The sequence below is a fragment of the Eschrichtius robustus genome, chromosome 14 (genome assembly GCF_028021215.1).
Source record: "Eschrichtius robustus isolate mEscRob2 chromosome 14, mEscRob2.pri, whole genome shotgun sequence".
Taxonomy (NCBI): Eukaryota; Metazoa; Chordata; class Mammalia; order Artiodactyla; family Eschrichtiidae; genus Eschrichtius; species Eschrichtius robustus.
Window position 1 is genome coordinate 26,144,302 of NC_090837.1, and position 14,319 is coordinate 26,158,620.

Consider the following 14,319-nt stretch of genomic DNA (forward strand, 5'->3'; position numbering starts at 1 on the left):
GGTCCGGGCGTTCCGCGAACGCGGGCTCCCCAGAGGCTCTTCCCCGGGCAAGCTCCGCCTCTGCCCGGCCAGCTCCTCCGCCAGCCTCGGGCTGAGGCAGAGCGCGGGGCTCCGGGAGACCAAGCCCCACTCCGACCCCCTGGAGGGACAGTCACGGGCCGCCCCCGCTCCGCTCCGTCCCTGTTTCCCTTTCCGTATGGTGGGATACTCGCCTCGCTTAGGGCGCCCCTTACCTGGCGCTGCCGGGTTCTCAAGGTTAGATTGTGAGGGCAGGTCTTGACCCTCGGCCCCACCGCCTGTCGCCCCCGATGCCCGCCTTGCCGTCCAGCCCGTCGCTGGTATGGGGTGCTTGGAAACGCGACCCCCCTCTGCCCTTGCCGGCCCGAGGGTCGATGTTTCCGGCGGCACCTGGGTCCGGTCATCAGCCCTCTCTTCCGGGCCCGGAACTATTGTACCAGAGCCCAAGTTTCCCAGCCGGCGGGGTGAGGAGGAAGCGGAGGCGAGACTGCGCCCGCCACTAGGAAAAGGAAGGGGGCGGGCCCTGCGCGAGGCATCTTGGGAACGCGTGGTATTCTGGGAGCGTGGGAGCCGCCATTCACTCGCTTCACGCCTTCGCAGTCGCAAGAGACATCTCTGCACCAGAAAGGAAGAGGAGACCGGAACCGGTGAGGAGAGGCCGGGGGCGGGCGAGGGTAGGCCGAGGTACCCGCGAGGGGCCGGGGGCTGGAGGAGGACTCGCTGCCGGGAAGCTTTGCGGTGCTCGGGGAGGGAGAAGAGCGGGAAGCTCGGCCACACAAACATGAGCGTCGCCTCACTAGCGCCTGGGAGTGAGTTCGTTAGCTTTTCCCCAAAGTACATGCTCTTCAGTTTCTATACCTCTCCAGGCCAGTGTTTTTTGAATCATCCAGGTAATGGTCTTGAGATCATTTCTGGCTGATTGCCTCCTTTCCCCAAATCCTACCTGGGTGATCCTTTTCAAAGCCCTTTGCATCTCTGCCTCCATCCCCCTTTCAGACACTGGTCCCCTCATGCTTTCTACACTGTACACAAGTTTTTATCAAGTTTCCCTGCTTCTAAATCGTGTTCGATTTATCTTGTAAGTGCGGATGCTTTTCCATCGGATAATTCCTATACTGCCGTGGATCCCCCACTGCGTTCAGCATAAAATCCACACTCCTAAGTCTTTCCCAACCTCTCCTGTTCCTTTTCCTCTCTTGACCACACAAGATGTGCCCATCTTGGAACAGAAAAAGTCCACTGCTTTTCCTTTTTAATTAGGTCAAGTCAGTCTCTTGCCCTGATTATGTTTTTCCTCCAAGATAAGCATTTCCTGCTTTTAGCACATTGTCACTTTGTGAACACTTTGCTGTTTTCTCTTTAGCCTTGATGGTGAAGTAAGTGGAGGGTCAGAGAGCACTTAATGGGTTGAATTAAATGCACAGCCTCTTCTAGATTTGCCTGGATCTTTTGGTCTGTATCTGCACTGCTTAGTGCCCACTGCATTGGGCTCTTGAAACGTGGCTAATGTGACTGAGGGACTGAATTTTCTATTTTAATTTTATTTCATTTTAATTGAGTTTAATTTCAGTAGCTGCATGCAGACAGTGGCTACTGCCTTGGACAGCTCAGGTCTGTGTCATAGGTTCTCCAAGAGATGTTACCCACAACTGAGGGTTGACAAATATACATGCATTCCAACCTTCTCTTCTCCAACACACAGTATTGGAGAACACATAGTTATTTGATGAAAAGTAAGCGATCTACAGTGGGAGGGAGATGGGAGGCACTTTTCATTCCCATTAGCTTTCCCTCTAGCCCCCCTATTCCTCCCCACCCACATCTTGCATGTGTTTGCCAGATAGGTCCTTCAAGCTAGGAGTTAAGCTACTTTTTTCTGTTAAAAAAAAAAAAAAAAAACAAATGCACCTTTGGCATCTTTGCTAAGTTTTGTGTAGTTTCACGCCTTGAGGGCGTGGTGTTTGCCACATGTCTTCTTGGGCTCTGAAAGGTGAACTAACTGTTGTCTTTTTCACTGTAGAACTCTCTTCCTGCCGAGATGTCTATTGGCGTACCGATTAAAGTCCTACATGAGGCTGAGGGTCACATTGTGACATGTGAGACAAACACTGGTGAGGTGTATCGAGGGAAGCTCATTGAAGCAGAGGACAACATGAACTGCCAGGTATCCTGCTTTGCACTTGAGGCTGTGGGGGAAGCTTGAGCCTGTGCCTTGGAGGACAGAAAGATGGTGGTTGGGGGTCTTTTTGAAGTTCTCATTCAGCAGTTATTTACCGAGTGCCTAATGTGTGCCAGGCACTGCTACAGGTACTGGGGATGTGAGTATAAATAAGAGCCATTCGGAAGTTTGGAATATTTAACTTTGTTCTTTGTGTCTCCCAATCCCATAATCATTTTCTCCCATATTTTGGGGACCTGTTTAAGAAAAGTGACACTACCTTCAAGAGAACCATCGGGTTCGGGGCCACTGTTCATTACCCCCATATGTTTGCATAGTGCTTTGCAGTTAGCAGAATCCTCCGCTCACATATTGTGTTTATTTGCCATTTTTCTTGGGGGAGGCATCTCGTTTGATTGCATTTATAGCAACTACCTTGTGAGGTAAGCAGGTTTGGTGATAGTTTTATCATCCATAAGATAGGAAGAATAGGGGACTTCCCTGGTGGTCCAGTAGTAAAGAATCCGCCTTACAATGCAGGGAACGTGGGTTCGATCCCTGGTCAGGGAACTAAGATACCACGTGCCATGGGGCAACTAAGCCTGAGCGCTACAACTGCTGAGCTCACATGTCTAAACTAGAGCCCGTGTGCCGAAAACTACAGAGCTCACGTGCTCTGGAACCCGTGCACCACAACCAGAGAGAGGAAAGCCGCAACGAAAGATCCCGCATGCCGCAACTAAGACCCAACGCAGCCAGAGATAAATAAAATAAATAAATAATAAACCTTAAAAAAAAAAAAAAGATAGGAAGAATAAGATTAAAGGACTCATCTACTGAACGTCACTCTGTTAATGTTGGAGCCACTTCTTGATGTGGTGCCCTTCCCGTGGCACAGCGTTGCTTTTTGCTAATAGTCACGTGGATTTGTATGGCATCGCTTTACAAAGTGTGTAACATAATTTCTCCTTAAGAGCTTGGACTTTGGAATCAGATGTGGCTTTGAATTCTCATTGACCTTGGGCATGTTAATCACCTCAGTTTTCTCATCTGTAAAATGAGAACAGAATTAGTTCTGCAAGAGATTGACTGGGAAAGCTAACAATAAAGGGTAAAGGAGAGGGAGCAGGAGAGCTTTCAGTCTGGGGTGCTGGTCTGACACTGGGGAAAGGAGAGGGGAAAGGAAGGAGGGTTGAGTAGGAAGAGCCTTAGACGGTAGTGTATCTCTGAGGAAGTCTCAGCCAGGCAAAGGAAGGTTTCTCATTGGAAGAGTCTAGCATGGGGCACAGGTGGCCTGGCGCTATACCCCCACTGTGGTCAGTCATTGGCTGGCAGCTTGACAAGAGAGTGGCTTCAGGGTGAATGCTGTGGTGGATCCCAGTCTGAGCAGTGCACTCCCAAGACTGCCACTGGGGTAACACCCCCACCCCAGGGCTGTTCTGAAGATCAGATGAGTGTGTGTGGCAACTAGCTCAGCGCCTTGCACATTGTAAATGTCAACATATGGTACCTGTTGATATTTTCTAGGTGAGAAAACTGAAGGTCAGAGAGGTGAGGTGACTTACGCAAGGTCATGTTGCAGGACAGGTGTCCTAAGTATCCATTGTTTCACAGGGTTCATTGGTTTATTTGTGATTTCTCTGTAGCTTTGAGCATCCTCTTCCTGCCAGGTTGACCAGCTGGGGGTTCCCTCGTGTTTGGGGAAATAGACATCTGGTGACTGTAGGTTTCTCTCCTCGGTGTTAACGCCACAGAGGTGGGTGGGTGGGCTCTCTGCAGGTCTGGTGGAGCCAGGCCTCCTTTGCCTTCATGAGGTATGGCTGTCATAGGTCCAGTCCTCTGACTGAAGGCATCCTCATCCATTTTAAGGTGCTTCAGTTTGGTGAGTAGAATGCAAGACTGGGATAGGGAATCTTCGTGTGTTTATTCAGCTGTTTATTTGGATAACTTTCTGAGTTTGCAAAGCTTCAGACTTCCCATCTGTAACGTGAAGGTAAGGTGTCTGACCGCGTGACCTTGATGTTCTCTCTGATGGTAGCCAGTGTGAAGTAAAGCACACAGACCCTGTGATGGATCTGGAATCATTGCAGCCTGCCACCTGGTGTGACTTGTCGTGAGCTTTGGACCTCCCTCACCCTCTGTTCCCTCCTTTCTAAATCAGGGATAAAAATAGCACCTCAGCCTCAGGACTGTAGTGCAGAATAAATGAGCCGTTGCATGTCAGATAGTGGGGGCCTGCCACCTCCTTCCACCTGTGTTAATCTGCTAGGGCTGCCATAACAGAGTCCCATGCTGGGTGGCTTAAACAACAGAAATTTATTCTCAGGGTTCTGGAGGCTAGAAGTTCGAGATCAAGGTGTTGGAAGGTTGTTTCTTCTGAGGGCCGTGAGGGAAGGATCTATTCCAAGCCTCTCTCCTTGGCTTATAGATGGCTGTCTTCTTCCTTTATCTTCACGTGGTCTTCCCTCTGTGTGTGTCCATATCATAATCTCTTCTTATGAGGACATAAGTCATATTGGACTACGGCCCAGTTACCTCTGTAAAGATCCAGTCTTGAAATATAGTCACGTTGGTGGGGGCTAAGACTTCAATATATGAATTTGGGGGGTGGGTACAATTCAGCCTGTTACCCTGCCCATGCCAAGATTCGAGGCCTTACGGTGTATAGCGAAACCTGGCGCATTGGATAGACCCCAGCAGGCTGTGGCGGAGCTGAGCCCGCTGTGGTGAGCACCCAGCACAGTTGACTCACGTGTCCCCGGGGTGGGAGGCCAATGGTGCCTGCTATTCTCCTTTCTTCCTAGTCCCAGTAAGTCTGCCCTTTGGGGATGAGAGTGTCCTCTTGGCTCTCCCTCTGCTTGTTCTTTGCTAGAGGGCAGCTGGAGTTCAGTGTTTGCCATTTGATGTTGGGTTTTAATAACGTTTTCTATTATAAAAATGGTGTGGGGGACTTCCCTGGTGGCGCAGTGGTTAGGAATCTGCCTGCCAATGCAGGGGACACGGGTTCAAGCCCTGGTCCGGGAAGATCCCACATGCCGCGGAGCAACTAAGCCCATGTGCCACAACTACTGAGCCTGTGCTCTAGAGCCTGCGAGCCACAACTACTGAGCCCGTGTGCCTAGAGCCCGTGCTCCGCAACAAGAGAAGCCACCGCAATAAGCCCATGCCCCGCAACGAGGAGTAGCCCCCTCTCACTGCAACTAGAGAAAGCCCGCACGCAGCAACAAAGACCCAATGCAGCCAAAAAATAAATAAATAAAATTTAAAAAAAAAAAAGTTTTTGAGGAGGACTAAAGTGAATAGTTGTTTTTTCGTGGGAAATTATATGTGATTAAATTTTAAAAAATAGCTGGGCCGGTGGTGGGGGGGAGAAATTTAAAAAAATATTTTTCTTACTTTAAAATGACAATCATGTGTTAAGCTTGTGATCATAAAGCACAGTAAATGTTATTTTTTAAAAAGAGAGTAAGGACCAAATCCAAAATTTCATTATCTTTAAAGTGACGTAATTCCTAGACGTTTTGGTGGGGGAAAAGTGATAGTTAATAGATTCTGCAGAAATGATGCTTTGGGGGCCTTGGCATGATCACCCCATCGGTGACAGGAGTGTTTGAACTGTTTTCTTGGCTGTGGCATAATGGTCTGTGGAAAAATCTACCTAGATGTTTCTTCTGAGCTCTTTGAGAGTGGATTGCAGTCATCATACTCCTTTATTGCATAATATGTTGTGTATATATGTGTATGTTTCCTCTTACTGTATCCATAGTACAGTTATTAATTCAGGAACTCCAAGATTGAGTCAGTACTTTAACCTGCAGTGTAACCAGTTTCTACAGGTGCACAGTGTGTCCTTTATGGCCGTGTAGTCCTCTGCCTCATTCCTGGGTTTAGTTGTCAACTCATTTGATGCTTCTTTGGTCTGGGACGGTTCCTCCAAGTTTGCTTTTCACACCATTGGTGATTTTGAAGACTAGAGGCCAGTTATTTTGTTAGAATGTCCCTTGATTGGGGTTTCTCTGATGCTTCTTCCTAATTAGATTTGGGTTATGCTTTTATGGGCTGTTATTGTGTGATTTTTGTCTCCTCAGAGGGTCAGTCAGGCCTAAACACCTGTTTGCCCCTTGTTTGCAATGTTAACCTTGATCTTTTGGTTAAGGTGTTATGTGGTCTCTCCACTGTATGTTCCTTTTCCTTTTGTAACTAATGAGAATTTTGTGGGGAGGTTCTTTAAGTGAATACCTTGTGAGCATTCGGTTCCTCATTATTGTTCCATTCCTCAGCCCCTTTTAGCTTCCCGTGAAGATTCTTGCTTGAATCTTTTTACTATTATGGTTGCAAAGAATAATTTTTTTTTCCTCCATCATTCTTTCTGTATTTATTGGGTCTGCTGCATGGAAGTGCCTTCCCTTACCCCCCATTTATCCATTCATTTACTATCAATATACGCTCATACTGTCAATATGTTTTGTTAAGGGTGTTATAATCCGTTGCTGTCATTGTTTATTTTGATGTTCCAGTTATCCCAGATTTGACCAGTAGGAGCCTCTCAAGCTGACTCCTGTGTCCTTTGGTGTGTCCTGATCATTTTGGGGGAGCACATCCCTACCTTCTGGTATAAGATGCTTGTTACAGGCTCATCTTTTACCTTCCCTAACCCAGCTCTGGAATCAGCCATTTCTTCAGGAGCCTTGCTTTCTTTTAGGTTGGGAGTAGAATTTAGAAAACAAATTCTAAATTCTACTGGGTGCTGTTAAGTATTTTAAAGTCTTAGTTTAACTTGTCAAACTAGGACCTGTCTCCAAACAGCTGTGTGCTTAATAGTGCCAGAAGGTTCTGTTCATTGCATGCACATTCTGTGCCAGGTACTATGCTGGGGTTTTACACACAATAGGTCCTTGAGTCATCACAGGAACTCTCTGAGGACAAGCTTCCAGATGCCCAGGGTGACCAAGCATGGAAGGAGCCGATCTAAACCCAAGTGTCTGACTCCCAAGTCTGTGAACTTGGCGACAGTCTCTAAAATGAGGCCTAGAGTAAACCTGTTGGATCCCATTGCCTCTGAAAGCATCAAGCCCTCAGTTCTGACTGTCAGATTCCAGACAGGAAAATGAGGATGGTGGGACAGGGAGGGGGTGAACATCTGCTGGCTGCTCGCCGTGTGCCCCGCAGCTGGGATGCTGTGACCGACTATCCGTGGCCACCCGGCACTCTCCATCCCGGCCCCAGACATGTGGGTAATGAGTACAGAGACGGTCTGTACTAAGATCTTCTCTCCCCAAAGTGTCATTGCAGTTGGGCACCTGGCTTATGTCATCTGTGTTTCATTGTGGCTGTTTGGGAGAGTTGAATGGATGGTGTGTTCCTGCCTGACTTTCATTTAAACCGAGTTCACGCAAGTTGCTGCCTTTAGCTCATGATGCGAGTACAGCTCGGGCTTGTTGACAAGCTGTGTACCTGGCAGAGGGATACACGGCACGGCCATTTCTCTGCTGGTGCCGTGGAGAGAGCGCGAGAGCAGCGGCCCGCCTGGTTCCTAGGCTGTAATAGGACTAGTGATGCTGGGCTCTTTCTTGCTTCAGCCCAGGTGGACACGTGCCGTTTGTGAAAGCACTCAGTGTAAGTGTTGTTGATCTTCTGTAACAGCCTCTGTCAGGGATTCTCGGAGAGGGTTGGGGAGGCAGTGACAGAGGAGGGAGTGAGATGTACCAGGATGTGCTGGAGGGGAGGCGGTTTGGCAGCGGCAGGGCAGCCTTAGAGCGTGTTTGATCTTTCTGCCACTGGGTGCTCATGCAGAGGCCGCGGGGGCCAGTTAACACTTGAAGAAAAGAGCAAGTCAGGCTGAGGTGACAACAAGCAGTCAGAAATTGGGGAGCCAGCACACCTCTCTCCCATGTGGGCTTGACCCATTCTGAATAAATTGTAGTCCTTTTCCATGCAGAAGGCTGGTAAAATAAGCTGTTTTATCTGATAAACGCGGTGCCTGTTGAGATTGGCACTGGCAGGTTTGTGTCACGTTCCCGCACCCGACCTATCCTGGCTGGATTCTCCTCTAAGCCCCCCTCCATCCCCCACCCCCTGTCCCACGGTTCACGCGTTCATCTGTCCGAAGTGCCGCCCTAGCCCTGTCCGCCCTGCCTCTGTCCACAAACTTGCACGGCCCCATAGTCTCTGAGGTGGCGACCCTGCCCTCAGTCCCAGTTCCCCTGCTCCATGTCCTGTCTGGTCTTTGTGCGAACTCTCGCCTCACACCTGTCCTGTATTCTGGGCCATTCATGCATGCACTGCCACCCCCACTTCTCAGTCCCTGTCACCCAAGCCAGAGGGGCTCTGTCTCACCTACTCGAGTGTGTTCCCTGGGAGGTCAGGGACCGCATCTGGTGCACGCTCGTAACCCTGACGGCGCCTTTGCAGTCCGTGTGCTGGGCAGATGCGGGAGGGGACACGGTTTGGACAAGCAATTCTAAGCCATTTCAGTTAGTTTATCATGTGCTGGTGGGAGAGCGAGGATGGCAGAGTTGGGGCTCTGGGGGCCAGTCCAGGCATTTGAATCAGGAGTTCCTGCCTTCTGGCTGTTGGATCTTGGACAAGTGCATTAGTTTTTTTATCTTTAAAAATGGGAAATCTCATACTGTTAGGGCCATCTCTGTGAAGTGCTGAGCACAGTCCCTGGCGCACACAGTAGGCCCTCTGGAGTTCCCCCAGCTTTATTTAGTGATGTGAGTTTCTGCATTTCTGGACTCCCCTCCTTGCCAAGGCTTGTCTCACATACCCTGCTCTCCACTGGTGCTGTTGGCCTTTACTCATGAGCCGGTGGTTCCCTTCCAGATGTCCAACATCACAGTCACATACAGAGATGGCCGAGTGGCACAGCTGGAGCAGGTGTACATCCGTGGCAGCAAGATCCGCTTTCTGATTTTGCCTGACATGCTGAAAAACGCACCCATGTTAAAGAGCATGAAAAATAAAAACCAAGGCTCGGGGGCCGGTCGGGGAAAGGCTGCTATTCTGAAGGCCCAAGGTAGGTGCTCCTCGTGCACTGGTTGTGACATGTGGGTGTGTCGTGTACCTTTTAGAAATGCCCTGTTATTGCTGGGGCATGGGGGTGGACCTGACCTGAGCCATTTCCATACCCACTGCCACCCCTTTTCCCTTCAGTCTTGGGGGATCCAAGTACCCTGCCTTCTCTGTCTGCCTCACCTGATCCCATTCACAGGAGTTATGCAAAATCCAAAGTGGCTCCTTAGAAAGAAGATGGGGACTTAAATGAAAGAGTAGATAAGTCTCCTATAATGACTCTCTAGGAGGCCCTTTGTTTTCAGAAATTCTGGGGTGTCTGGGGGAAGCTTGCCCTGGTCTAGTTTGCTGAGTAGAGGCACTGTGGTATTGATTAGCTGACTCCTAAAGCAATGGGATAATAGTTCCTCTTGAGGCTGGGTATGTCTACTGATACGCAACATAAATAAGGGAAATGGGGGGGGGCATCCACTTTCAGATAAGAAGTAAGCAGATTTGAGCCATCTTTACCCATTAAAGGGGGCTGACTTAATTTTCAAAACTTCTTACATTTGAAAATAAGTCCTTCCTTTACCACTTTCCAAAAGTGGGACTAGCCTTTTCCCAGTGACTTGGTCTGACCTCTTTTCTTGGTTAGCCCAACCAGAGTTTTGTATGTGGGTCCTGAAAAGTTCTGCCATGTTGATTAGCTAAGAAAGCAAATGCAGTCGCTAGGAACCGTCTTAGTATTTATTGGTAAAAGGCTTTACAGTGCAGGAAGGTCACTGGCGTCTCTGTCAGTATCTTTAGCTGCAGTACATATGTTGAGTTTAAAGACACAGTAGAGTAACCCTTTAAAATGCCCTCCAGAAAAACTGATCAGAGAATCTCCTTGCCCTTCCTGGAAGAGAGATAGTTGTGGGGAGATGGGACCAAAGCTCTGGACCTTTGTCCTGGAGAAGGAACGATTTTCAGAAGTTCCAGCTTTGTGCTACAGCTGTTGTTCTCTCTGCTTCCTCAAGGAAGGCTGCCCTCGTTGTCACTGTGTAACGATACCATCTTCTCTAGCAAAGGGAGGAGCCCAGTGGTCGTGCACTAGAAGGCGCTTGGCAGTGAGTCTGCCTCGGCCCGCTGACCTCTGCCTGAGCCACTGTGCCTGCGCCAGCCCCAGGATCTGTAAGAGGAGAGGGGTGAGGCTCCAGTTAGTAGCCGTCAGGATATTTTCACCTGTTCTTCAAAGCCACTGGTTTTCTAGAACCTTTGGGTCACAGAGAACAGCTGTCTTTATGTGGGGAGTGGTTTTGGTTTTTCCCCCCCATTCCAAAATATTTCACACCTGCAGAATAGCTCGAAGAATAATAAAACCCCTCACCCAGATTTAATAGATATTAACATTTAACATCTGTTTGTTTCAGAATTTTAAGTGTGAATTAAATGCATCTGTCGTGTTTTATTAGCTCACCCTGGGCCAGCTCTGAGAAGTCATCTTTTCTATGGTTCCCAGACTGGGTCCCCAAACCACCTTTGCCACAAGGCCTTGCCTCTGGTGGGGAACAGTGCTGGGCTGGAAGGCAGGAGTCCAGGGCCTCTCCAGCTCTGATGCCAGGCACCTGCCCCGCCCAGGGTCTCTGTTTCCCCCGTGAAATGTGACGGGGTGAGCGTGGTGCTGGACCGGGTGGCCTTTCAGGCCCCTTCCTGGGCCATGTCCTGGGTCTCTGGCTGCTCTGTGATATGAGTCCTTACTGACCTGGCCTTGTCCTTTCTCTTCCCCACCTTTCCTTCAGTGGCCGCAAGAGGGAGAGGACGTGGAATGGGACGTGGAAACATCTTCCAGAAGCGAAGATAAATTTATCTGTTGGACAGAACTTTGCCCTTATTTTTTTCTTTTAGGTTATCTGGGTCAGGGGGTGCGTGCGTATGTATATGTCCTAGGTTATCTTTTGACATCTTTTTCTTTAGATCTGGGTAAATGTTAAACTAAATAAATGTGGGTTCTTTTCTTTTTGAGACTATAAGGACTGTGTGTTCATTTTGTAGTTTTTTTTGTGTGTGTGTTTGCTTTGGCAGCAGGTTAAACTTTCACACCCTGGGAGATGCCCTGCATTTTTCCAGTTTGAAGTAGCATAGTTACTGATAAGAGCGTAAGCTGCTGTTCCAGGCCAGTGGCTGGTTAAGCCCTTGGAACAACTCCGAGGGTGCACAGATTGCCTCGTTTGTCGGCACGGACATTCACGCAGCACTTTGTTCAGGCAGCCTTTGTGGGCACACCGTCAGTTCAGCTTGAACAACACAACACACGTGGTCATGGTCTGTGAAAAAAACCTAATACTGTGACCTTGTAGCCTGGAAACCCCAGTGACTCAGCATTTAGCAAAAGTAATCCAATATTAAAAGGTAATTCAGGGCTTCCCTGGTGGCACAGTGGTTACGAATCCGCCTGCTAACACAGGGGACACGGGTTCCATCCCTGGTCCAGAAAGATCCCACATGCCGCGGAGCAACTAAGCCCGTGTGCCACAACTACTGAACCTGTGCTCTAGAGTCCGTGTGCTACAACTACTGAAGTCTGTGCGGCTAGAGCCTGTGCTCTGCAACAAGAGAAGCCACCACAGTTAGAAGCCCGTGCACCGCAATGAAGAGAAGCCCCCGCTCGCCGCAACTAAAGAAAGCCTGCGCACAGCAATGAAGACCCAACACAACCAAAACCAAATTAATTAATTAATTTTTAAAAAATGATCCTGATGTGTCAGGACTTTAAAAAAAAAAAAGGTAATTCAGAGAGTCCTAGTGGCTGCTGTACTGGCTTCATAAGCAGTTTTGTGGTGATTCAGGGGACAGGTTCTTGTGCGTTTATCAGAGTATCTCAGCATGGACTGGCACAGCTGCAGCTCTTAATGCAGCGAAGGTAACTAAAGAGCACAGGGTGTGCAAAGTGAATAGCTGACAAAAGCACAGAAATTGGGAAAGCAACCTGGAGAAGTCAGACACTGAAGAGAGGTCTTGTGGGGATTCCGTGAAGGATGAGCTACAGCAAAAACTATTGAGGAAAAGGGGTCAATTATCGGCGCTTAGAATGTTGCTCATTGAACAGATGGTTCAAGTACTGGAGGGAGAGGAAGAACCTAGATCAGGCAGAGATTTTTTATTTTTATTGGAGTATAATTGCTTTACAGTGTTGTGTTTCTGCTGTAGAACAAAGTGAATAAGCTATATCCCCTCCCTGTTGAGCCTCCCTCCCACCCCCCACCCCCCATCCCACCCCTCTAGGTCATCACAGAGCACGGAGCTGAGCTCCCTGTGCTATACAGCAGGTTCCCACTAGCTATTTTACACATGGTAGTGTATATATGTCAGTGCTACTCTCTCAATGCGCCCCACTCTCTGTGTCCACAAGTCCGTTCTCAATGTCCGCATCTCTTTTCCTGCCCTGCAAATAGGTTCATCAGTACCATTTTTCTAGATTCCATATGTATGTGTTAATAAACGGTATATTTTTTTTCTCTTTCTTACTTCACTCTGTATGACAGACTCTAGGTTCATCCACATCACTGTAAATGACCTAATTTCGTTCCTTTTTATGGCTGAGTAATATTCCATTGTATATATGTACCACATCTTCTTTATCCATTCATCTGCTGATGGACATTTAGGTTGCTTCCATGTCATGGCTATTGTAAATAGTGCTGCAGTGAACTTTGGGATACATGTATCCTTTTTAATTATGTTTTTCTCAGGGTATATGCCCAGTAGTGGGATTGCTAGGTCATATGGTAGTGCTATTTTTAGTTTTTTAAGGAACCTCCATACTGTTCTCCATAGTGGCTGTATCAATTTACATTCCCACCAACAGTGCAAGAGGGTTCCCTTTTCTCTACAACCTCTCCAGCATTTATATCTCCAGCATTTATTGTTTATAGATTTTTTTGATGATGGCCATTCTGACCGGTGTGAGGTGATACCTCATTGTGGTTTTGATTTGCATTTCTCTAATAATTAGTGATGTTGAGCATCTTTTCATGTGTTGGCCATCTGTATCAAGTAGAGATTTTCTAGTAAGCTTTGTCTTGTGGTCATGACACAACCACATGGTGACAGACCTTGTATCATTCCTATAATAACTCGAGGAGAGTGAGCATCATTGGGTCTGTCAGCTAACAAGACCGTTCCGCCCAAGAGCAGCCCCTGTGTTGTGTCTCTTGCTCCCCCACCCCCAGCTCCTCTGATACATTCGGATGCAGTGTGGCCAGTGGCTCCACAAGCAGTGCTGCTCCAGTGGAGGGTTTCCTGCACATGGGGTGGTTTCCAGTGAACTCACGGTGGAAGGGAGTTAGTTTGTTTTAGATGTGACAAAGAGTTAACTTGTTCTGATAAGAAAAGAAACATGCACATTGAGTTACATATAGAGTGGGTTTCTTTCAGGTAGAAGTTATGATACCCATAGTGCCCTGTCTGGAATACCCTCCCCCTTCCCCTTGATTTAGACATTGATTTATTGGCTTCTTAATTGAGCCTCCTGAATTAGTAATATAGTGAGTTAGAGCAGTGGTTTCCACATCAGCTAGAGATCTTGTTAGAAGTGAAGGTTCCACAGCACCAGCCCTAGAGGTGCCTATTACTTGGTCTGGAATTGGAGCCCAGGAATCTGCATTTTAAACCATGCCCTTGCCGCCACGGCTCCATGATTCTCATTCGGTATATCCAAGGCCACATTTTGACCCTGGTGTGGAGTGTGTTATTTTATGTAAGCGCTACATTTTTTAATTTTAATTTTAATTTTTGGCTGCACCACACGGCTTGTGTGATCTCAGTTCCCTGACAGGGATTGAACCCGGGCTCTCAGCAGCTGAGTCCCAAACTGGACTGCCAAGGAATTCCCTGGAAATTTTATAAAACAATAAAGAAGATTAACCTAAAACATAGAGCTTTATAAACAGTTTTATATCCTGCACTTGAGAAAAAAATCAGTTACATTGAAAGAGCAAATAGTTCTGAGAGGCTTATTATGAAAAACAGCAGCCCTCCTGCCCTGTCTGACCCTCTCCCCCATTTCCCCTGCTTCTGGGGAGTCCCTTTCAACTCTTGGCTGGTTGTTTGTATTTGCCTCCATGTCTCAATTTAAACCTGTTTGTATGGCTACTCCTTGATGTTTC

The 14,319-nt window shown here is 48.0% G+C and overlaps 1 protein-coding gene across 1 annotated transcript; it reads left to right on the forward strand.

The window, feature by feature from the left end:
• The first annotated feature begins 459 nt into the window (after nt 1-459).
• SNRPD3 (small nuclear ribonucleoprotein D3 polypeptide) lies at nt 460-11,184 on the forward strand. Its single transcript, XM_068562409.1, has 4 exons — nt 460-665; nt 2,039-2,182; nt 9,002-9,194; nt 10,954-11,184. Exons 2-4 carry the CDS (start codon nt 2,057-2,059, stop codon nt 11,013-11,015), a joined length of 381 nt encoding a protein of 126 aa, XP_068418510.1. The 5' UTR covers nt 460-665; nt 2,039-2,056; the 3' UTR covers nt 11,016-11,184.
• The last annotated feature ends 3,135 nt before the right edge of the window (nt 11,185-14,319 follow it).

Bases quoted from the DNA above. Each gene is read 5' to 3' on its own strand.
- SNRPD3 (XM_068562409.1), top strand. From the start codon at position 2,057: ATGTCTATTGGCGTACCGATTAAAGTCCTACATGAGGCTGAGGGTCAC. The intron at 2,183-9,001 runs GTATCCTGCTTT...GTTCCCTTCCAG, and splicing joins AGGACAACATGAACTGCCAG to ATGTCCAACATCACAGTCAC. The intron at 9,195-10,953 runs GTAGGTGCTCCT...CCTTTCCTTCAG, and splicing joins TGCTATTCTGAAGGCCCAAG to TGGCCGCAAGAGGGAGAGGA.